This window comes from Melanerpes formicivorus, unplaced genomic scaffold (assembly GCF_026170545.1).
Source record: "Melanerpes formicivorus ecotype bairdi unplaced genomic scaffold, bMelFor1.0.p_v2 SCAF_38, whole genome shotgun sequence".
NCBI classification, from domain to species: domain Eukaryota; kingdom Metazoa; phylum Chordata; class Aves; order Piciformes; family Picidae; genus Melanerpes; species Melanerpes formicivorus.
Window position 1 is genome coordinate 5,457,430 of NW_027142390.1, and position 24,031 is coordinate 5,481,460.

The 24,031-nt window shown below is 48.2% G+C and overlaps 3 protein-coding genes across 5 annotated transcripts in view; 2 read left to right on the top strand and 1 right to left on the bottom strand.

The window, feature by feature from the left end:
• Positions 1–4,916, top strand: part of USP4 (ubiquitin specific peptidase 4) — a 53,203-nt gene extending 48,287 nt beyond the window's left edge. For both annotated transcript variants that reach the window (XM_068157976.1, XM_068157977.1), the window contains 3 exons: positions 276–379; positions 2,215–2,303; positions 2,416–4,916. In XM_068157976.1, the coding sequence (XP_068014077.1) occupies positions 276–379; positions 2,215–2,303; positions 2,416–2,517 (295 nt within the window). In that variant the 3' untranslated portion in view covers positions 2,518–4,916. The remainder of the gene's footprint in view (positions 1–275; positions 380–2,214; positions 2,304–2,415) is intronic.
• A 2,087-nt stretch (positions 4,917–7,003) lies between these two features.
• On the bottom strand, positions 7,004–12,183 carry EMC3 (ER membrane protein complex subunit 3). The gene is made up of 8 exons (XM_068157978.1): positions 11,958–12,183; positions 11,689–11,746; positions 10,874–10,967; positions 10,503–10,607; positions 9,677–9,758; positions 9,445–9,524; positions 8,790–8,872; positions 7,004–7,239 (listed from the first exon to the last, which is right to left on the bottom strand). The coding sequence occupies exons 1-8, from the start codon at positions 12,110–12,112 to the stop codon at positions 7,111–7,113; spliced, it is 786 nt and encodes a 261-aa protein (XP_068014079.1). The 5' UTR covers positions 12,113–12,183; the 3' UTR covers positions 7,004–7,110.
• A 138-nt stretch (positions 12,184–12,321) lies between these two features.
• The window catches only part of FANCD2 (FA complementation group D2), a 52,301-nt gene continuing 40,591 nt past the window's right edge, over positions 12,322–24,031 (top strand). The window contains exons 1-8 of one of the 2 annotated variants that reach the window (XM_068157979.1): positions 12,322–12,633; positions 14,910–14,999; positions 16,108–16,242; positions 17,115–17,182; positions 18,819–18,922; positions 19,466–19,529; positions 20,755–20,807; positions 23,042–23,120. In XM_068157979.1, the coding sequence (XP_068014080.1) occupies positions 14,933–14,999; positions 16,108–16,242; positions 17,115–17,182; positions 18,819–18,922; positions 19,466–19,529; positions 20,755–20,807; positions 23,042–23,120 (570 nt within the window). In that variant the 5' untranslated portion in view covers positions 12,322–12,633; positions 14,910–14,932. The remainder of the gene's footprint in view (positions 12,634–14,909; positions 15,000–16,107; positions 16,243–17,114; positions 17,183–18,818; positions 18,923–19,465; positions 19,530–20,754; positions 20,808–23,041; positions 23,121–24,031) is intronic. The other variant, XM_068157980.1, reaches the window with a different exon arrangement.

Consider the following 24,031-nt stretch of genomic DNA (forward strand, 5'->3'; position numbering starts at 1 on the left):
ACTAAGCCTGTGTCACTTTTCATGCCTGCACAGGGATGCTCTTTTACTCAACACTTCCCTCTAAATCTTTCGGCAGCTCTTGTGTTTGCCAGGACTTGCCTGTGTGGGAGAGGTAACACGTCTGGTCTTGAGAGTAATGACATCTGGCCATTGAGCAGCAGACTGCAGTGCTTCTCCACCAGTGCTGCCTGCCTGCAGACCTTCACTGGTATCATGCACAAGTTTTTAGGTGGTGGTGGTTACTGGGCTTCTAATCCTCGTGGATTTCCTTCCAGGGGTTTAAACATGTCCGAGTTTGTCTGTGACCCAAGAGCAGGCTCATATGTGTATGACCTCATTGCGGTTTCCAATCACTATGGAGGCATGGGAGGAGGCCACTGTGAGTAACTGCTTCTGTGTGTTGTTTGTGCAAGGAAATGTAGGCAGAGGGCACATTGGAGGGCGCTGTGTGTTGGGAGACCTGCAGCAGCCCTTACCAAGGGTGTCTCGTGTGAACCTTCTCTGTGTTGTGTATGCATATTGGAAGGTAACGGCCTTCCTGTTAGGACTTGCAGAGCAGCTGGGCAGTTTTTGTAGTTTGTAGTTGCCCAAGGTCTGACTGATGCCTGTGGGACCTTGGGTGGTAGTCATTAGAGTATGTAGAATTGGGAATTTATGAGTGGAGGCAAGCTTTGAGATTGGAGGTTATAGTCACAGAAGTGTTAGTTGGAAGAGACTTTCCAGGACTTTAGTCCAACTTCATTCTTGAGTGAGGATGCTCACAAGCAGTAGGATGAGATCCATCTGTCACAGAGGCACTCAACCCCCTTAACCACACCAGCAGCAGTTTGGTGTGAACTCCAAAGGAGGTAAAGGCCTGAGCTGTAGCTGGTCCAAGAACTCCTCTAGAAAAATCATAAAGGAGCAGAGTGAGCAAAGGAAGTTGTGGGTACAAGCACCTTTCTGACTGTATGCAGTTTGACTACAAACTTGCTGCTTTAACCCATAAATATGACATGGCAGCCAAAGACATTCATTTTATTTAAAACTTGCTTATTTAAGCTAAACAACTAATAATTTCTTAGCACTGAAAGGTGTCCCTGCTCAGGGGAGAGTTTCCTGGGGTGCAGTCCAGTTCCCATCCAGGGAGAATTGAAACTGGGCTCATGCGCTGCTCTGTTGCTGATAAAAGATCTCTGTGCTGGAGATCAGCACCCTGCAGCCATGCTGTCTAGCAAGGAGGAGGCTCACTTCATTTGCAACTCCATCAGCAGCAGAAAACTTCTCTTTCCTGTGAAAATGCTGAGTCTTAAACTGTGTGTTTGGGAAAGCTGTGGCTGCAGGGGGGGTGAACAAAACACTGTAATGTTTTTCCTAAGTCTTTTTTATCCTGTGGCTTGGCTACTTGACACACCTCTTGGTATGTCTGGTACATCACAGTATAACTAAGGTTGGAAGAGACCTCGAGGATCATCGAGTCCAACCTGTCACCACAGACCTCATGACACAGTATCTAAACCATGGCACCAAGTGCCACGTTCAATCCCCTCTTGAATGCCTCCAGGGACGGTGACTCCACCACCTCCCTGGGCAGCACATTCCAATGACGAATGACTCGCTCGGTGAAGAACTTTCTCCTCACCTCGAGTCTAACCTCCCCTGGTGCAGCTTGAGACTGTGTCCTCTTGTTCTGGTGCTGGTTGCCTGGGAGAAGAGACCAACCCCTTCCTGGCTACAACTGCCTTTCAGGTAGTTGTAGAGGGCAATGAGGTCACCCCTGAGCCTCCTCTTCTCCAGGCTAAACAACCCCAGCTCCCTCAGCCTCTCCTCATAGGGCTGTGCTCAAGGCCTCTCCCCAGCCTTGTTGCCCTTCTCTGGACACCTTCAAGTGTTTCAATGTCCTTAAACTGAGGGTCCCAGAACTGGACACAATACTCAAGGTGCAGCCTAACCAATGCAGAGTACAGGGGCACAATGACTTCCCTGCTCCTGGTGGCCACACTGTTCCTAATGCAGGCCAGGATGCCTTTGGGACATGGGACAAGTTGGACCATCTTGTGTGTTCTGGAAGATGTGTATGTTGGTGAACAAAGTTCGGGGTGGTTAATGTCAGTTAGCTCCTGCCCTCCCATGTGCTCAGTTTGAGTCTTGAGCATCACTAGTGCAGCACAGCTGGCGTGGTGTTACCTGTGTGTCTTCCCTGGAGAGCTGAGCTGTGGTTACCTCTCCTGACAGACGCTGCCTACGCAAAGAACAAAGTCAATGACAAGTGGTACTGCTTTGATGACAGCAGCGTATCGGTGGCTTCGGAAGACCAAATAGTGGTGAGTATTTGGCCTGAGGCTAATGGCTGAAAGTGTGGTTCCCTGCTCTGGGTGTTACACTTCCAGCCAAGCTGTGTGGGTGGTTTCAGGTGGTTTTCTCTTTGTTTGGTAGACAAAAGCTGCATACGTGCTGTTTTATCAGCGCCGAAACAGTGAGGAGCATCCCGCCCCGTCTCCTTCCCAAGAAGAGTGTGACGGCATGGATACCAACTAAACATCACCTCCAGCACTTGGCCACCATCTTAGGAGTTGCTCTTCTAAAGCCATGCCTGAGGCATCAGAAAATTTTTCTTCACTTTGTAGGATTCAAAGCAGAAAATCTAGTGCTGGAGGTTGCAGAATAGCACCGGAGAGACAGGAATAGATGCTGACACTTGGGATTGTAGAGGCCAAAATAATATATATTGGAGCTTCAACAAAGTTCTTTCAAAAGTCTGGTTGAGCTGTGTGGCTAGAGGCAGGGGTCGGGGCTGGGCTGGGGCTGTGGGGTTTGGTCTGAGGGTTTTAGCTGAGATTGGGAGAGTACAGCCTGAGCTAGAGGCCAGGTCACAGCTGAGCCTTGCAGACACCTGTGGAGGACTCTGATGGGTATGATTCTGTGAATCGGCAGGGGGCGTCCTACCAACCCTCCAGTGTTGCTGTTGGGCCCTGCCTGTGTCAGGGAGGCTTGCTGCACCCTTTCTGGAAGCTCACTGCAAACCTTTGTACATGAGGCCTGTCTGTTGAAGTCTCTGCCGTGCTACCTTGGTCCCCTTGCTAAGCAGCAAGCGTTTCCCTTTTATCCTTTCACTGAGGCTTTTCTGGGCAGTTCTGACTCAGCCTTTCTCATGTGGATGCTGAATTCTGTAATGCAGGAGACTTCACTAGCAGTGAATCATACCTGCCTGTGGTGTGGCACACGTACAGGCTGATCCACACAGCAGTGCAGGACACAGCTGCTCTGGCTCCCATTCTTCTGCAGAGAAAATACCATCCATAGGTTGGCAATTTCTTGTCCCCTCCATCCATCTCCTGTACTTCTCACTTCCAGGCTGCCCTGTAAGCACTTTTCTGCCTCCACCATGGTTTGTGCAGTGGCAGCATTTTTACCCTTTTTTTCCTCATTTATGTAACTCCTTAGAGCTTTTTCTTGGGCAAAAATCAGGACTGCATCCCCAGAGCTGTAACCTGTAATGATGGCAGCCCAATGCAATGGGCTGTTTGAGTTTTCAGCCTTTTCTCTTGTGATTTCTTTTTTTGACTGCTCTTTCAGCCTTTTCCCTCCCTTGAGCACTGCCCTTTACATCCCCAACCTTGTCATCTTCTGTGGGGCAGCAGGTGTGACAGTCCTCTTCAAAGTCTTTCTTTGCCTTAGCCGTTCAGTAGTTCTGCTTCATCCTTTCTGCACAACTGGCAAAGGCTTTTCTCTATCTCCTCCTTTACTTTCTGTGTTCCTTGTAAGACTTACTTAAGTCCAGCTTCCTTCTTGGATGAGGACTCCTGTGAGCCCTAGATCAGTAGAGAACTGGTCATCTGTGTGAGAAATGGGAAAAAATCTAGAGCCTTAATCTTGTTAAGGGAAAGATCTAGATCAAGGTGATGAACCAAGCAGGAGGGCTGGGGCCAAGTGCATTGGCAACAAAAAGCTGAGACAGGCTACTGCCCCGCTTTTCTTCCCTCCAAAATGTATTGCTTACAGCCACTCAGTTCTCCTTGTACAGTCCCTGTGGCTTCATTGTTGACCATGTCCCAGTCTGATGGTCAGTGTGGCAACAGTCATCAATTTAACTCCAAGTATGCCAGCTCTGGTCCCCTTCCACAGTGCTTGGCAACAAGCTCTGTAACAAATGCTTGTGTGCCTGTCCCTGCACCTCTGCTGAGCAAAATCCCAGCCATCTACTTGCTGTCTTCTACTCTGAGCAGTGGGAAGGGTGGGCAGCACCACCCAGCTCCTTCACCAGGGGGTGATTGGAGGAAGAGGAGGGAGGGCTGCTTCTAGCTGTCACACTAGTGACAGATCCTCTTCTGCAGAATTTTGCTTTTTAAGGCATTGAAATAGGAATTTGGAGATCAGAATTGCTGAATTGCTTCTGCTGTTTTGGGGGCTGTTTGGGATTTTTTGAAACTCTTAATACTGTATTTCTGATTTTTTTTTTTTTTTACCTTGTTACTGAGGGGAGCATCCAAAAAGCAGTTTTGAAGCTGTAGCACTGCACTGAATTATTCTGATCAGCATTTTGCATTAGGTTTGTTTTTACTCGGGAAGAAAATCATGTGGGCATTCCAAAACAGGGAGGAAAGGAAAGGTAGGAGGGAGTAAAAGGCATGTTTAAAAGAAAAGTCAGTCTGAAATAGATTTGTTTCCCCCCACCACACACACACACTTCCTGTGCTGGCACTGAGAAACACAGCAGTGGGGCTAAATCTCCAATACTCAGATGCTGAACAGACTTGGTTGTACTGCAGAGAAAGTGGCCCAGCTCTTTCTTTCTGTGCTGCCTCTGAGCTGATGGGCTTGAGCTGGTGTGTGTGTGTGTGTACTGTAAAATCAGACCTGTTTTTTTAGACTAGCACTTTGTAAGTGGCTGGCTCTATTGTACAAAGAGGAAAATTAAAGAGTGGTTTGCACTGAAACTGGGTTTTGTGGTATTTTCTGCTTTCATTACATGACTTGAGACTCCTGGTTGTGGGAATGCCTGGTGCTCCAGGAGTTCTTCTGGCTGGGAGAGGGCCAAGCCCTCCCTGCACTGCCTGTAGGGATTTGAGAGAGAAGCAGCTGTTGCCTGCCCTGCTCTGTACATCTGAGGCTTTGTGTTTGCTCCAGGGTTGCCTTTTAATCTGCTGCAGAGATGAGTTGCTGATACTGGCTGCTGTAGCAAAGCCTGTCACTGCCTTTCTGTGGCACTGGGCAGCTTTACCTATGGCTTCCTCATCGTTCTGCTTCCTCTGTGGATCTTAGGGTGGGTCCTGGCCTGCATTCTGTCCATTTTCTCCAGGGCTATCAGGGCTGCTTGTGGCTGTACCACTGAAATAGTTGTCCTGCAGTTGCTGCAATTTCCTCCTCAAGGCAACCTGAGAGTGTATATGAGAGCAGGCTAGAGAAGCTTGTGTGCATTCAGCTTGGGTGTGTGAGCAGGGAGTCTGGAGGATTGTCCAAGTATTGGAGGTCAAGGCAGGCTGTGAAACCCCAGTAAGAATGTTTGAAGTCTTCATGTTGTGATTATGGTGTAATAGTGGAACAGCTTGATCTTAGATGGAGCTTTAAAGATGGTTAGAAGAGTTAGAAGAACCTTAAGGTAGAATAGCAGGTAGCATGGGAAGAAGGGAGAGTGAAAGAGCAGCTTTTCAGTGGGGGAGGTGTTTGGGTATTTGTGAGCACACAGGCTGGCAGGAACAGCTTACACAGGAACAGCAAAGGCATGAAGTAAAATTAAATTCCCCATTGTAAGAGAGGTAAAAATAACCTGAAGCACAAGTTGTGCTTCATGCTGTTAGCATGCAGGGAAGCACATGCTGTTAGCATGCCGGGAAGAGGGCTCTTGAGGCAGAAATCTCTAAGACTCCTCTTCAGAGGGGAGATGCTTTTGGCAGTAGCAGAGAGCAGGCTCTGTTCTGACTCACCTCCTGCTTTGAAGGGTGTGCAATTTCACCCCACCCAGGAGGGCTGAGAATAAAGGAGGGAAATAACAGCCAGAGAGTATGGAAGAAACATCTTCCCAGGTTAGGGCTGTTTTCCCTGGAGAAGAAACCTGAGGAGCTCCTGCAGGACCAGTCAGGAAGAGTTGTTCCCTCTTCTCTACAGTGCAAAGAAGATGGTCAGGCAGGAGTCTTGAACCAAGGTATTTATTTTCCCTACCTGTCACAGTAAATAGTTAAATGGGGACTACAGGGAACAGCAAGGAACCCTTGCTGGCTTGTACATCTTGCTGAGTGGCAGGCAGGAGAGGCTCTGGGGGCAGTCTTAGGTGCTTATACACATGGACTTGGGAAGTTTTAAATGGGAAACAGCCTGTGTGACTACTGTCTCCACATCAACATGTCATCTCTGGCTGGGGCTGTTGTCCAGAGACCTCTGAGATTGCTTTGTCCAGGAAAAGCAGCAGCACAGAGTGGGGCAGACATTGCCCCCATGACTATTGGTGTGTCCACCAGCAGGTTGAGCAGAGAAGCAAGCAGATGAGAGGTGGCAGCACTGGAGAGCCTTTGTGCAGGCTTGGATATGAGAGGAAGGTAAGTTGTCCCATGCTTTGTCATGGGCAAGTGGTGAGTATCTCCCTCTTGCTTTTATGTCCTTCTGAGACAGCTTCCAACAGGAAAACAAGTATGAAGAGGAAGGACAACCACCCCTTTCAGAAATGGAATCTCTTAGATACTTGGTCACTAAGTCAGTTCTGAATTGCTAACATGGTGATGTTACCTTAGTTGTTCAAACACAAAGACTTGTTTTTTGCAGGATAAAACCAGAAACAGAGGCACTACATTTTCAGTCTCATGGAGTTTCAAGTTCCTTAGGAAAGCTTGCTCTCTGTTACTAGGACTAGAACTTTTTAGGTCTAGAACGAGGACTAGAACTAGAACTAGGACTAGAACTTTTTAGGTCTTTTCTCCAGCATGTTTCCCAGGAAGAGAAACAGAACAGAGATTCACACCAAGAGCCTTTTGTTCAAATCCAATATCCTTGGCCCTAGGGCTCAAATCAAAAACGTTAGGAACTGCAGCTCTGAACAGGTGTCTGTCTTTTATTCTCAGCCTTGCCAAAATACATTATATAGTTTTAACAGATTTCAAATTACTTTTACAAGATGAGACAAAAGCTTAATTCTCAGCTTCAGAAGATGGAGGTCTGAAGTTCTTCCTTAAACATGCCTTCAAAATGGAGGTCTTTTGCCATAAGCTCCTCTTCTACATCTTCTAAGGCCCACTGATGATCAGTCAGTTCTAAAGCTTCCCATTCCGTCTGCAGTGAGGATAAAGAGGCAGAGAAAGGGAAGCAACAGGGTGTTAATTGGACAGGAGCTACACAAAGCAGTGCTTGCTTTGAAAACCAAACCCCAAGTTCTGTTGAACACCTGGCAATCCTGCCACCTCTGAAGCCAGTGTTAGACCTTTCACTGGCTATGAGTTGGTCAGTATCACAGACATCAGAAAAATGACATTATCTACTCTGTGCAGACTCTCTAACCTTGAACAGTCTGTTTATTCTACATCAGCTGTCTCTAGACAGTGTTAGAGGGATGGGTGTGTGTCAGGTGCTTTGTGCTTAGTTACTTCTTCAACTCAGAGATGTGATAAAAAGTTAGATCAAAGATTTTGCAACTAACCAGCGTCCTGATGTGCCTCACTAAACTTCAGCCATCATCTACTCCAACCTCCCTGCTGCGGGCAGGGACACCTCAACTAGATTCAGCTGCTCAAGGCTTCTCCTAACCTGGCCTTGAACACCCTAGGGGAGGAGACATCTACAACCTCTGTGGTCAGCCTATTTCAGAGTCCCACCACCCTTGTACTGAGGAACTTCTTTCTAAAACCCAGCTTAAACCTACTCTCCCCCAGCTTAAAACCATTCCCCCTTGTCCTCTCTGTTGCAAGACACCCTTATGAAAAGAACCTCTCCAGCCTTCCTGTAGGATCCCTTCAGATATTGGAAGGCAGCTCTAAGGTCTCCCCAAAGTGCTCTCTAGGCTGGACAACCCCAGCTCCCTCAGCCTATCCTCATAGCAGAGGTGTTCCAGCCCTTGCATCATCTTTCAAGTGAGTTTAGGTTCCTACAGGACTGAACAGCAAAACTGCTTGAGACAGGAAGTAGTGCAAAGGAAGCAGAAGGACACAAGCCAGGAGAGCATATGGTACTGGTTGGAATTGCACCTCAGCACTGGCAGTTTGTGACAACAGTCACTGCTCCATCTGAGCTGTACACTGCAGCCACCCTCCTCCCTGGCTAAGCCTCTTTTTAAGCAGAAAGGTTACTGAGTCTTGACTGCCCAGGCAGCAGGGTGTCTCTGGGTAATCTCTGCTATCATACATACAAACTGAAATGAGGACCTTCCCTTCATGCAATAAACAAGGGTTGTGCAAGTGCCTGTGGAGACTGCTTAGAAGAACTTCAAGACAGTCACACTCAGAGATTTTCCATTGAGCTAACTTTCTTACTTGATTTTCTTACCTAAGTTCCCTCATGTGCCTGCTGGCCTTATGCTTACCTGCATTTTTAACACAACTTTTTGGGAGCAACCTTCTGCTTGGGAACTAGATGTCAAAGAAAAAGAGTCTTCCTCTGCAAATGGAGAAGATGGCTCAGGAATGACTAACTAACCAAGTTTACTTCAGGATATTAGGGCTCTGCCAGGCCCAGGGCAAATTCCAACTCTTTCATTAGTTGTCAGCTCTAATTTTAGGACCAGGAATCCAGAGCAATTCCCAGACTTGACACAAGGAGAGGCAGAGTTACAGATAGCCTGCAATCCTGGAAGTTTACAGCCACCAGGACTGCAGGTAGAAATACTGTACCTTAAATGCTTTGTTAGTGTCTGCTGGCATGGCCATTGCTGCCCCTGTCATTTGTTCTTGCATCACCCTAGACTGATCTGCAGCTAGAAAAGAGGAGATGAGAGGTTTATATTTTTCTGTGTCATTTAAACAGCATTTCTTAGAGCACAGTGCCACCAGGCTGGTTTCTAGCCATGGACCAGAACGTTGCAGAAACACCCACAATGCAATACTAGTGTACCAGAAAGACTACTCACAAAACAGCTTGTTCCTATCCCCTGCATCCTAGCTAAATTTACATATAGCATGCAGACAAATTGAGGAAAATCCCATTTTCTGCATTCCCACTACCTCCCCCTCTTACCTCTCCTGACCCACATTTAATACCCAATTGCACTTGCCAGAAATAAAAGCAACCCTGAGAGCAATTAGTTCTGCATGGCAATGTGAGGGGAAGGAAAGCATTGGTTAATCATCATGCAGGTTTACAATCAGTTAGCCAAGGGCTGGTGCAGATGTAGGTATTTGCTGCAGGTGATGTCAAACTTGGCCAGTGGGGAGTAACTTCACAGAAGTGAGGAGGCTTTAAAGATTCAGAAATCCTTCCCCAGCTTCCCTCAGAAGTCAGTCCATAGAAGGAGAAGCCAGCTCTTTTACAGAGATGACAGTGTCTTACCATTATCTTGGCCCAGGATGAGAGTATAAATGCTTCTGAGTCCAAACACATTCAAGAAGTACCAGGAAGCAGAGCTCACCCTGATAAATCAGAACAAGCGTGGTTGATTTCAGTTCACAGCTGCCTGGTGATGTCATGTCACAAGCACCCACAGCCCCTTCAAGGGTTATTAACACATTCAAAAACTTCCAAGTGAACATTGGACCTTGCTTGCTGAAGACAAGAGGCTTACCAGGACGCATCCAAGGTGAGCAGTTCGATTCCCTGCTGCAGCATCGGTTTAAAACGCAGCGTCAGAGGAAAGGGGACCTTCGCTGCAGGGTAACAAAACAAAGCCCAGTTTCACAAGGTGACAGCTACATAATTGCAAAGCAAAGGGCAAAGCCAGTAGATCATTCTATCAAGTCTAATGGAGCCTGCATGCAACACATGCAAGAACAAGTTAACAGTCTTTGTAGTTAGGTAGAAGCTGTAGGTCTGTGTTTACTGGGATAGGGAAAGACTCTTTGAAACTTAATCGGGTGGCGAAACCATCATGGGTGTTGTTTCAGTGACTGCAAAGGGGGGATGCCTCTCTTGTTAAGGGAACAAACAAAACAAAATGCACACACAAACAAATAAAAAAACCCAAGCAAACAAAAAATCCCAGCACAACAGGAGTGTGAGTTTAAGGAAGTATTTTTGCTGTGTGCACTCTGCATTACCCAGAAACCAACTCTCTGGACAAGTTCAGAGGAAAATCCACTCTATCAACTTGAAGTTGATGTAGTTTCCATACATTTAATTATTGGTTTCTCCACTACAGTTGTTCCTAAATAGATCAGCCATTTTCTCTGTAACTGGGGCTGGTATTCTGCAAACAATCTTCTCTCCTTTGCTCTGGGGCAAGCAAATCGCTGCAGTTCAGAGCGCGCAGCAGCAGTGCCACAAGCCCAGTTCAGGCTGCTTCCCCTTGACTGCTCTCAGGCAGAGGGGCAATCTCTAATGCAGCCCAGACCCTGGAGGTCATCAGCAAAAACATGCCCAGACCTGTGGGCTGTGTTATTCTGGACACTTACTTGTGACAAACCCTGAAAATGTCATGTTGATCCAACCACCGATGAGGATCATAGGCAGAACATTGGTTACATTCCCTTTCATCATATCTGTCAACATGGTAGGATCTGCAAATCATAGATTTGATGTAAAGCAGCAGTGTATGACAATAAAAGGAAGCAAGATTATTTCAGTAGCTGTTTTAGATAAGAACCTGAACGAGCAGCAACAGTCCTACTCCACTACCTCACTCCTCTCTCCTCCCCAGTATCAAGCTGTGACATCCCACCCCCTGCTCACATTCACCGAGCTGGTTTTGAAGTTGATTCATTGTCCTACTTCGGCAGAAGATTTCTTCCCCCACCCTGTCTGCATTTCTGGTACCTTAACATACCTGTCATTGGTGAAGGAGGCACTACCTTTCTTTTTGTTTTCTTAAAAAATCCATCCTCTGGGTTATTAAAAAAATATTTCCGGGTCAGGAAAGACTGAAAACCAAAACAGCCAAAGACAACACCGTAAGAAACGACAGGACAAAAGTTTCTGCAACACATGCTTACTTGCAGGTACTTCAGTGACCATATGCTCTAAAGCTCCTCACTGTTCTGCTTCCCTGGATCCTGAGAAGCAGCTTCTGGGCTTTCTAAAATCCTTGAAACAGCTCTAAGAATTGCCTGAAGCAGAATCCACGCTGATTAAACAGCTTCTGGCACTTTGTGCAAAGAGTTTGCTGATGCCAGCGAGACTCCCAGCTGACTTCTGGATTTTATGATACACAGATTTGGCAGCAACTAAGCCAATACAGGCAACTGGTTTTTAGCAAACATTACAGCTGACATCGTATGATTACCTCCTCCTCCCAAGCTCTCATTCAACCCCTCTGTATTTGTTCACAGACATTAAACACGCTGGTTTGAACTCAGATTTCATCGTAGGACGTGGGTAAAACACCAAGTGGTGCAAGATAACATCAGGGAATAAACATGTACAGTGGTCCTGTATCCAGGTTTCCTAAGCATCTGCTACCCACTTCACTTCTAGACATTGTTGTGGGCCGCGGGAGACCCAGTCAGGCTGTCTGACCCCGTGAGGCGCTGGCGCAGACTGCCCGACAGCTGAGCACGCCTCTCGCTACAGCAGTCCGCAATACAACTTGCTTTGTGCTTGTTCCTCTTCGAAAAGCATAAAGCGATTCGCGCAGCCCCGTACCTGCTTTGGAATGTATTTTCCATTTTCCCGAAGGACTCTGCTCCGAATCAGCACTTGGCTGGAAAAGAGAAATGTCGCGTTAGCGGCACGGCCTCCGGCGGGAGCGGCCTGCCCCTGCCCACCCCGGCCGGCGGGCGGGAGCGAGCCCGGCCGGGAGAGGGCCGAGGGGAAGGTAGAGGAGAGGCGGCGGCTCCGCGGCCGGCGGGGAGCCCGAGGCAGGGCTCGGGCGGAGGGAGGCCTGAGCCGAGGGGGCCGCTGGCGGAGCTGACCTGTCGGACACCTGCTCCTGTGTGAGCCTCTTGTCGCTCTGAAGGAGGATGGAGACGTAGTGCCGGATCATGCCCACGAAGAAGGTGATGAAGACGATGGGCAGCACCACCCATAGCCGGATGTTGGAGTCCAGCAGCAGCTCGGGCTCGCTCATCGTGACGGTACCACTCCCGGCCCCGGCTCCGGCCGCCACCGGGCCGCCTCAGGCCCCGGCTACACTTCCGCTTCCGGGCCCAGCCCTTCCTCCGCCGGCGGAAGGACGTCCCCGCGCGCCAGTGGCGGGAAGCTCGAGCGGCGCCGCTGTCGCCTCAGGGTGGGCTCCACGGCGACTCTGCTCCCGGGCCAGCGCCTCGTCGGCGCCCCCTGCTCCGCTCCGCCGAGGCGGCAGCGGCTTGAAGAGAAGGCTGTCGGCTGGGGCTCCCGTGTCGCGTACAGCCCAGGTGAGGGCCCCTCGGCGGACGAGCCAACCCCCCCGGGCGGGGCCGGCCTTCTTGGCGAGGCTCTGCGGGACCGCTGTGCTGTGGGACTCCTGTTCCGAACCACACTGGGGTGGCCCTTTACTTACTAAGAGCGTAGAACTGGCTTTAACATTGCGCTGCCGTCCCGAGCGCCAGCCTGTTCTCGGGATCCCGCCGGCCTCTTCTGGCTGAGGGAGTTGACAGAGCTAACCTAAAGGTGAGCGAACTTTTCACTACCCCATACTGCAGCTGGGTCGAGGCAATCCCAGGCACAAATCCAGGCTGGGCAGGGACTGGCTGGAAAGCAGCCCTGAGGAGAGAGACTTGGGGGTGCTGGTGGACAAGAAGCTCAACATGAGCTCTCAGTGTGCACTTGCAGCCCGCAAAGCCAATCAGATCCTGGGCTGCATCAGGAGAAGTGAGGCCAGCAGGGCAAGGGAGGTGATCCTCCCCCTCTACTCAGCCCTGGTGAGACCCCACCTGGAGTACTGCCTCCAGTTCTGGAGCCCCTATTACAAGAGGGATATGGAGGTGCTGGAAGGTGTCCAGAGAAGGGCCACGAGGATGGTCACAGGGCTGGAGCACCTCTCCTGTGAGGACAGACTGAAGGAGTTGGGGCTGTTCAGTCTGGAGAAGAGAAGGCTCTGAGGTGACCTCATTGTGGCCTTCCAATATCTGAAGGGGGCCTACAGGAAGGCTGGGGAGGGACTTCTCAGGATCTCAGGTAGTGATAGGACTAGGGGGAATGGAATGAAGCTGGAGGTGGGGAGATTCAGGCTAGATGTGAGGAGGAGGTTCTTCCCCATGAGAGTGGTGAAGCCCTGCAATGGGTTGTCCAGGGAGGTGGTTGGGGCCCTGTCCCTGGAGGTGTTTAAGCCCAGGCTGGATGAGGCTCTGGCCAGGCTGATCTAGTGTGGGGTGTCCCTGCCTATGGCAGGGGTGTTGGAACTAGATGATCCTTGTGGTCCCTCCCAACCCTGGCTGATACTATGATACTGCCTTGTGAATGCTCAGGTGAGGTCGGATGGCGGCGCAGAAACTTCCAAAGGTTTAATCGTTCCACTTCCACTTGGATATTTTATATAGCACATCTTACTAGCCCCGGCCAAAGAGCTGAAATTGATCTGGAGATGATTAAGCATGTTTTAAACGTAATTTTTTTTAAGTTTCAAAGGTGAGCCAAGATTTATCCTTGTAATCACTGCCACTCACCGAAAGAGGATGAGGCAGGGGGAGGTGTGGGCTGACAGAATTCTTACAGGATTGGGAACATGAACAGGGCCTGCTAACATGACTGGGCTTGCAACCTATGCAACTCCATGCAGTGCTACAGGCTGGGGTCAGAGTGGCTGAGAGCAGCCAGGCAGAGAGGGACCTGGGGGTGCTGGTCGATGGTAGGCTGAACATGAGCCTGCAGTGTGCCCAGGCGGCCAGGAGGGCCAATGGCATCCTGGCCTGCATCAGGAACAGTGTGGCCAGCAGGAGCAGGGAGGTCATTCTGCCCCTGTACACTGCACTGGTTAGGCCACACCTCGAGTCCTGTGTCCAGTTCTGGGCCCCTCAGTTTAGGAAGGAGGTTGACTTGCTGGAACGAGTCCAGAGAAGGGCAACGAAGTTGGTGAGGGGTTTGGAACACAGCCCTGTGAGGAGAGGCTGTGGGAGCTGGGGCTGCTTAGCCTGGAGAAGAGGAGACTCAGTGTGACCTTATTGCTGTCTACATCTCCCTGAAGGGAGGTTGTAGACAGGCAGAGGTTGGTCTCTTCTCCCAGGCAGCCAGCACCAGAACAAGAGGACACAGTCTCAGGCTGCACCAGGGGAGGTTCAGGCTGGAGGTCAGGAGGAAGTTTTACACAGAGAGAGTGATTGCCCATTGGAATGGGCTGCTCAGGGAGGTGGTGGAGTCACCATCACTGGAGGTGTTCAGGAGGAGACTTGATGGGGTGCTTGGTTGCATGGGTTAGTTGATTAGGTGGTGTTGGATGATAGGTTAGATGTGATGATCTTGAAGGTCTCTTCCAACCTGGTTTATTCTATTCTATTCTAAAACCCCCTGAGTTTTCTGTTATTTCACAGAATTATGAACCCTGTGTAAATGCTATGTTGCTAATCCTTGATACCTTTCCTTGATCATGGGGAGAGGATCACGAGTTTAGATCAAAGGATGCCATCCAAGACCTCTTAGTCGGTGTTTAACTTCCCCTTTAATTTGCCTGGTGTCTGACAGGAAAGCTGAGCCTTCTTTTATGAGGAAGTGAATTTCAGGGAAAGTGAAATAATACACTATTTAAGTATGAGAAGCTCTGCAATCTCAAACTGCACAGCAGAAAAAGGTGGTGTGGTATGGGGTAACCAGGCAATCTGCCTTTCTTTGAGCAGTTCCACTTTCTGGGGTGTTTCACCTTTGCTGTTCACTCATGCATTCATGATTTGCTTTAAAAAAGAAGTGAGGTCACATCTCCTTTGCTCACTTGCCTATTTTCCTCCCCTTAATAGGCAACAACAAAGATTTTGTTACCATGATGTCAAAAAGGAAGTTGTCAAAAACCGATGCCTTTGGAGAGAAATGCAAGACAGACTTGCCAAGTAGGTGCTCAGGAGTAATCTTTGGGGGAGTGGTAGAGGCAGCAGCTCCCAGGGAGGGAGAAGGCCAAAAGTGAGAGTTTTGCTAGTGCTTAGTGACACTGTTGGTCTTTAAACGCTTCCAATAATCATGATGAATCAACAACTCTAACAGCAGTGCTGCATCTTTTCTAAGTACTTCTGTTCTTTGGTCAGAGTTTATCGTCTTGAGCTTTGCTGCCTTTAGTGTCTGCAGATTGGTCATGCTATCTGTGTATCAAAATCTGTGTAGCTGGAGGGAAGCTAGTTATTTTTGGCTTTAGTAGATGGGTGGATACCCAAGAGACATATCTGGTGAGGGGAACCTGTCTTAAACTTGTGCTCTTCAGGGCAGAGGGAAGTATGTGCTCTAGCCTTGCTCATGATCTGTTAGTGGGTGTGTCTCTCATGGGAGTAAAGCCACTGAAAGTGTACCTTAACTGTCTGGTTAGGGATCACTAAAAGGGATGAGCAAGAAATGATCCCTGCAGGGGTGCCTGTTAGAGGATCTGGGTGTTGGCATCAGAGTTGGCTAATGACTGGGGTTAAACTGGCCTTCCAGTATCTGAAGGGGGCCTACAGGAAGGCTGGGGAGGGACTGCTCAGGATCTCAGGTAGTGGTAGGACTAGGGGGAATGGAATGAAGCTGGAGGTGGGGAGATTCAGGCTGGATGTGAGGAGGAGGTTCTTCACCATGAGAGTGGTGAAGCACTGGAATGGGTTGTCCAGGGAGGTGGTTGAGGCCCTGTCCCTGGAGGTGTTTAAGCCCAGGCTGGACGAGGCTCTGGGCAGCCTGATCTAGTGTGGGGTGTCCCTGCCCATGGCAGGGGGGTTGGAACTAGATGATCCTTGTGGCCCCTTCCAACCCTGACTGATACTATGTGTCGTGGGTTTGAGCCTCAAAGGGTCACACTATGATGCTATGATGATACTATGAAACAGCAGTACTGTTTGTTGCTCTGGTCCCATAAGTGTATCCTGTGTTCCTCTAATTCCTCGTTTGAAGGTTAATTATGAATTAGTTGTTTCTATGAAGGATCTTCACTATTTTTATTGCAGAGTATATTTGATGTAGCATGTCTCATTTTCTCAGAAACCAAGAAGTCAAGAAGTTCTGATGTGGAAAAGGCCTCTGCCCATGGTGGAGTGGAGAATGAAGGAGTCTTTGAAGAGCTCCTTATGACATCAGGAATTATTCTGAAAGTTGGAGAGGGACAGAATGAAATAGGTATGGCTTTAACACTTTTTCTCTGCTTGTATTAGGCTGGAGGTTAGGAGGAAGTTCTACACAGAGAGAGTGATTGCCCATTGGAATGGGCTGCCTGGGGAGGTGGTGGAGTCACCATCACTGGAGGTGTTCAGGAGGAGACTTGATGGGGTGCTTGGTGCCATGGTTTAGTTGATTAGGTGGCACTGGATGATAGGTTGGATGTGATGATCCTGAAGGTCTGGTCTATTCTATTCTATTCTATTCTATTCTATTCTATTCTATTCTATTCTATTCTATTCTATTCTATTCTATTCTATTCTATTCTATTCCCTATGAAGATGGCTGGTGTGATGTAAAGAGGCATTTTCCTTGCAGAGCAAAAATGCTTGAGCTGACTTGCTCCAAAGTTCAGGCAAACCTTTATCTGGCTGCTTCTTATAGATCTCCTGAGGTGCACAGCTCCTGATGAATTCTGTGCATCACCTAAACTCATTATACTAGCTTTTTGGGTGTATGCATGCTAAGTCAAAGGACTTCTAAAACATTATTAGAGGTTTGGGGAATAAGGTTAGACTGCATCTGTGATTACAGGGTTGAGCTACAGAGGCAGAAGCTCTGAAACAGGAAAACAAACATGTTATGCTGCCTTTCAGCCCAGCAACACCTTCATAAATTCTTATATTAAGTGGTTTTAATGCCCTTGTCTACTGCCAGCCCAGACTGGAGAAAGCACAAGTGGTGATAACACTTCTGCTAACTGGACTTCTCAATAGACCAAACACAGAGGTATTGGTGGATGGGCCTGAGAGCTTGTACCTAGTGTAACTGTTTATGATGTTGTATGGATAATATGTCTGGTTCTTTATTTTCTCTTTAAACTTTCTCCTTAGCTGTAAATCAAATAGCTTTCCAGAAGAAGCTCTGCCTGGCCCTGGAGAAACATCCTACTTACCCAGGTGTAAGTAACTGACTATGCTTTGCCAGGAGCCAGCTTTAATATTGCTTGCTGTGTAACAAAAGGTGCAAATGTAGATGCCTGTCCCTGCTAGTCCCATACAAAAGTTTGGAATATGGTGGTTTATCTTGGATTTCTGTGGTCCAGGTTCTCAGTGTTGCTGCCCAGCCTTTTGGTCACATTGTCCTTCTGCTGTTTCTGTCACTTTTAAGCTGCTACAACTGAGTAGTCAGACATTACCAGCATCTTCCTCTGTTAAACTAGGTTTGATGCATGTGCTCCAAGTTTGGTTTTGCATCATTCCAAGCAAAAGTGCTGCACTTCCACCACCTTGCCCTGTTGAAGAAATTGATTGGCAATGTTATTCAATAGACAAAGAGAAGGAGAAAAATCACTTTCTTAACTTTGTAGTGGAAGCTGTGTTTGGTTTTGTGTTGGCTAGGAGATAGCAGCATTAAAACTGCCATATTGTGGTGCTCCTCTCCACTCAACAAGCCTAGTGTGAAAGTTATGAGACTTGTGATTTGTATCCTGGAAATGGTTTTTTTGGGTGCAGGTCTTGTCACATTAGATGCTGTTGTCTCAGCTGAAGAGAAAACCAAGCTCTTTTAAATCAAAGTGTGACTCTTGCTTTACAGTTATTTTGCAGAACAATCAATGTTTCCTTTTGGAAACTGTTTAGGCTAAAGTTCATTTATTATCCAGCTTTTGTTCCATCACAGTTTCTGTCCATCTATATTTCCCAGGCTAGTTCTTCCCTGTCCTTATCACTTGCTCACAAAGAGCATCCTAAAATTTAACACATCCAAGTGCCAGGTTCTGCACATTGGCCACAGCAACCCCAGGCAGTGCTACAAGCTGGGGTCAGAGTGGCTGGAGAGCAGCCAGGAACAGAGGGACCTGGGGGTGCTGGTCGATGGTAGGCTGAACATGAGCCTGCAGTGTGCCCAGGCGGCCAGGAGGGCCAGTGGCATCCTGGCCTGCATCAGGAACAGTGTGGCCAGCAGGAGCAGGGAGGTCATTCTGCCCCTGTACACTGCACTGGTTAGGCCACACCTCGAGTCCTGTGTCCAGTTCTGGGCCCCTCAGTTTGGGAAGGAGGTTGACTTGCTGGAACAAGTCCAGAGAAGGGCAACGAAGTTGGTGAGGGGCTTGGAACACAGCCCTGTGAGGAGAGGCTGAGGGAGCTGGGGTTGCTTAGCCTGGAGAGGAGGAGACTCAGGGGTGACCTTATCACTCTCTCCAACTACCTGAAGGGAGGTTGTAGACAGGCGGATGATGGTCTCTTCTCCCAGGCAGCCAGCACCAGAACAAGAGGACACAGTCTCAGGCTGCACCAGGGGAGGTTTAGGTTGGATGTTAGGAAGAAGTTCTATACAGAGAGAGTGATTGCCCATTGGAATGGGCTGCCTGGGGAGGTGGTGGAGTCGCCATCATTGGAGTGTTCAGGAGGAGACTTGATGGGGTGCTTGGTGCCATGGGTTAGCTGTTTAGGTGGGTTGGATTGGTTGATGGGTTGGACACGATGATCTTGAAGGTCTCTTCCAACCTGGTCTATTCTATGTAATTCTAATTCTGAAAACACAGCATTGGTTGGGATGTCTGTTCAGGGAGTGGATAACTTCTCTCTGCTCTGCAGGTTGTGAAGCAATTCATCAGTGGCTTGGAGTCCCATATCAAGGACAGAAACCAGTTCAAGAACTGTCTCTTGCCGTGCACTCCTGTACGGACTGAGGGGTCAAGGTCAGAGTTTTGTCTTCTCATTCAGTAGGAGCCAGATTCTAGTCAAAAGTCACATCACATTGAAGAGAGTGGAGGCAAAGGCCATAGCTCCAGCTGATGCACACCAAGATTTACTTATTATTCAGAAATGGCTGGTGTAATATGTCATTTAATAGCAGTAAGCTTAGGGTGGCAAGTCATGGAATTTGGTAGCTGCCTGTGGCATGCATTGGGCACAAGGCATTTTATGGCAAGAGCCAAATACTTGGGGGGAAAAAAAGTGAAATTGACAAGGCTGGTGAAGGTCAACCCTTCCTTGACAAGTTTTTTTCAGGAGGTACAGTTGAACCACGGAGACTTTGGCATTTCCAGCTCACACCAGTCTTGTAGAGTGGCTTGTTCAGATCTTAAGTGCAGCTTTTAATTTTTTGGGGTCTGTGTCTATGGTTAGCATAAGTTGTGAGTGATTGGAAAAAAACCTCAACAAACAGTAATGAAAAGAGTTGCAGCCTCTTCTCCTGACATGTTTTTGTTACAACTGTGTTGCAATCTTGTATCCTGCAGGACTCTGGTGCACTCTTATTGTGAAAGCCTCATTAAACTGCTGCTTGGAATTAAGATCCTGCAGGTATGGCTACTTCTGTTTGCCCTTTATAGTAGTGTTGATTTATTTATGGATCCTTTTGCTGTAGTAAGTAGAGGATTGATACAACTGGTTGTGAGGCAGATGAGGCTGCATCTGGAATTGTATCCAATTTCTTGTTTCTTTAGGGACACTAAGACGCTCAGGGCATGGAGCACATGGCATGCAAGAAGAAAGAGAATGGGGCTTGTTCAGCCTTAAGAGAAGATTAAGGGAGATTTTGTGATACTCAAATACCTAGTTGCATGCTGTAGAGAAAACAAGCAGACTCTTCTCAAAGGTGAACAGGGGCAGGATAAGACATGATGGCCCAGGTCCACCATGGAAAGTTAGTATCATAGTATCAGTCAGGGTTGGAAGGGACCACAAGGATCATCTAGTTCCAACCCCCCTGCCATGGGCAGGGACACCCCACACTAGAGCAGGCTGGCCAGAGCCTCATCCAGCCTGATCTTAAACACCTCCAGGGATGGGGCCCCAGCCACCTCTCTGGACAACCCATTCCAGGGCTTCACCACTCTCATGGTGAAGAACTTCCTTCTCACATCCAGCCTGAATCTCTCTGTTCTGTTCTCTTCTGTTCTCTTCTATATGTGAATCTTGGAGGTGGGAGTGGGCAAGGCACTGAGCAACCCCCTGGCAAGAGCAAGCTCTATTAAACTGTGTACAAATTGCAGTAAGATGTTGTGACCGTTTGAGGATGTGTGTGGAGTTGAAGATGATAGGAACCTCACCAAAGCATGGGGAACCAGAGGACTGTGGATTTAAGTTGTCTTACAGTGAAAAGATTTTTTACATTTCTGTATTAAATACATCTTTGGAATTGCATCTGGGTCAGGGTTAAGGGGGAAGAATTAGACCTGCAAAGGGGATGGCAAAAGTGTGTGGGTGCTGTTTTCAGGTTTACCAAAAGTAAATGCTTTAGATTCCTGTGTGGTGAAAAGCAACTCAGCTGGGTTTGAGAAAGAGACCTTAGAGGCCTGGACAGTTTATAGCACACTTGGTGTTTGTGGGTTTCAGCCAGGAGGCTGCCTGCCTCCTTTCACCTATTAGAGAGGAGACTTCTTACACAGAAAGTATTTTTGATTGTCCTTTTGAGTCTTGTTCTCTGTGCATCTTTCATCTTCGGTGAAAGGTCAGTTTTGGTGGCAGTGCCACAGCACAAGCAGTAAATCATCATGCTAACACTGCCTTTTTGCTTTTTTCCTAGCCTGCTGTTATAACACTGCTGCTGGAAAAGATCCCTGAATTCTTTTTTGATGTGTGAGTATAGGCTGTCTTCTTTCTGCCTTAAAACAAAATGCCATCTTCTGGGCCATCACCAGCTGTTTTGCTTTAACTGTTAATTCAGATCTACCTGAATGGATGTTTGCACTGGTGTTTTCTTCATGTGTAAACTTAGCTGTGAGGTACCATGACTTGAGACTTGTGGGTGCATAAAACAAGTGCATAGAAGCTGAAATACAGACATGCCTCATGATTCATTCTGCTTTTCCTCACTGTTGGCATAAGCTTTGCAGGTATTTCAGGGGCTGCAGCAGGTCTCCTCATTTCAAAACAAGGATACAAGTGGCTGGCAGAGTTTTTTGGAGGCTGCTAGGTACAAGCAGACCTCCTTTTAAAAAATGTAGAGTGTATTCAAACAAGGGAAAGAGAAAACACTTCTGCTGTTTTTTTTAATAGAATAGACTAAACCAGGTTGGAAGAGACCTTCAAGATCATTGTGTCCAACCCATCAACCAATCCAACCCACCTAAACAACTAACTCATGGCACCAAGCACCCCATCAAGTCTCCTCCTGAAAACCTCCAGTGATGGTGACTCCACCACCTCCCCGGGCAGCCCATTCCAATGGGCAATCACTCTCTGTATAGAACTTCTTCCTAACATCCAACCTAAACCTCCCCTGGCACAGCCTGAGACTGCGTCCTCTTGTTCTGGTGCTGGCTGCCTGGGTGAAGAGACCAACCCCCACCTGGCTACAACCTTCCTTCAGGTAGTTGTAGAGAGTAATAAGGTCATCCCTGAGTCTCCTCCAGGCTAAGCAACCCCAGCTCCCTCAGCCTCTCCTCACAGGGCTGTGATCCAAACTCCTCACCAACTTTGTTGCCCTTCTCTGGACTTGTTCCAGCAAGTCAACCTCCTTCCTAAACTGAGGGGTCCAGGACTGGACACAGGACTCGAGGTGTGGCCTAACCAGTGCAGTGTACAGGGGCAGAATGACCTCCCTGCTCCTGCTGGCCACACTGTTCTTGATGCAGGCCAGGATGCCATTGGCCGTCTTGGCTGCCTGGGCACACTGCAGGCTCATGTTCAGCCTACCATTGACCAGTACCCCCAGGTCCCTCTCCACCTGGCTGCTCTGTTTCTCATTTTTAGTTTTGGTGCCATGCTTAGTAGTAGTCAAAGCAGCAAACAGAATGCTAGGGAAGGAATTGAGAACAAAATGGAAAACATCACGTCGCTGTAAGTATGTGGTACAGTCACATTTTGAATGTCAACATGCCCTTCTGGTCAGGCTGCCATAAAACCAGAGTGGCACAGTTTTTATGTAAGTAGGGAAAAATTTTCTGAAGAGAACAGAGTTCTGTCTGCCTTCAAAGGAGATGAGTGGCAGAGAGATGATAATTGTCTGATAACCAAGAGAGCTTTAGAAAAGGTAACTGAGGGAGGTTCACCCACTCTTTCTGACTATGAAAGGCAGCAAACAAAACAAGCAGAAGTCCTTTTTCAGATTACATGTAATTACCCTGCCAGATTAAGTATTGCAGAATGCAGAGGTCACAAATTACACAAGGCTGTAGGGCTTTATCTTTATAAAAAGTCTTAGAGAAATTAATGTAGGATAAGTGTACTGCTGGGTAGCAGAGGCCTGGAACTGGGTACCAGTTTCTGACTTAGTGATTTGCTCAACTGCTTTATTGTTGGAGACTGAGTGGAAACTGTGGAAAAAATTGTTTTGTGAACACCCTGTTACCTGAAACTTAACCAAAAGCATCTAAGAGTACAGCTAGGGATGCTGAGCTCAAAGGGGACTTAGCCTAAGCTAGTGTAGCCTCCCAGGGTAGCAGAGGAGATCTTAAGTTAAGTCACACCTGTGCTTTGATTGTGGTGCCATGACTTTGGATGTTGTTCTTTGTGTATTGAAGCAGCCTGGCAGTATCTCTGCTGTGTGTGTATAGTAAGTAAGAAGTAGGATTCTTCCAAGATGGTGTAAATGTTACTTTCATAATGTGATTTTGATAGGTGGTTAATTTGATTTGCTTCTCAGAGTCTTGAGAAGGGAGACTTGATGGGGTGCTTGGCGCCATGGGTTAGCTGTTTGGGTGGGTTGGATTGGCTGATGGGTTGGACGCGGTGATCTTGAAGGTCTCTTCCAACCTGGTTTGCTTTATTCTAAATAAAGATTTATTCTAAATAAAGGTCTTGCTGAGCAGCAGCAAAGCTTTTGAGCCTGTAGGTCTGACTAACCTGTGTTTCACTTTCTGCTGTTCTAGCGTTGGCACCTTTGGAACAAATTTTCCCCGGCTCATCGTCAATCAATTTAAATGGCTTGACAAGCTTCTTGACAGCCAGGTGGGTACTGGTGGTGCAATCACATGTATGGTTTGTTCAGTCTCAGATGGCATGAGGTCCATGAGAAGCTAATGAGAACTGATGTTGTTTTCATACTTGTAGGCTGAAGGAGAGATTTAATTCTTTCTGGTTTATTGTGATTGCCTTCAGTGACTTCTGGGGTCAGGATGGGCTGGGGTCAGAGTGGCTGGAGAGCAGCCAGGCAGAGAGGGACCTGGGGGTGCTGGTCGATGGTAGGCTGAACATGAGCCTGCAGTGTGCCCAGGCAGCCAAGAGGGCCAATGGCATCCTGGCCTGCATCAGGAACAGTGTGGCCAGCAGGAGCAGGGAGGTCATTCTGCCCCTGTACACTGCACTGGTTAGGCCACACCTCGAGTCCTGTGTCCAGTTCTGGGCCCCTCAGTTTAGGAAGGAGGTTGACTTGCTGGAACAAGTCCAGAGAAGGGCAACGAAGTTGGTGAGGGGTTTGGATCACAGCCCTGTGAGGAGAGGCTGAGGGAGCTGGGATTGCTTAGCCTGGAGAAGAGGAGACTCAGGGGTGACCTTATTGCTCTCTCCAACTACCTGAAGGGGGGTTGTAGACAGGCAGAGGTTGGTCTCTTCTCCCAGGCAGCCAGCACCAGAACAAGAGGACACAGTCTCAGGCTGCACCAGGGGAGGTTCAGGCTGGAGGTCAGGAGGAAGTTTTACCCAGAGAGAGTGATTGCCCATTGGGATGGGCTGCCTGGGGAGGTGGTGGAATTGCCATCACTGGAGGTGTTCAGGAGGGGACTTGATGGGGTGCTTGGTTGCATGGGTTAGTTGATTAGGTGGTGTTGGATGATAGGTTGGACGCGATGATCTTGAAGGTCACTTCTCCTATTCTATTCTGTTCTATTCTATTCTAGATGTCCCCTTTTACAATTTTCTCC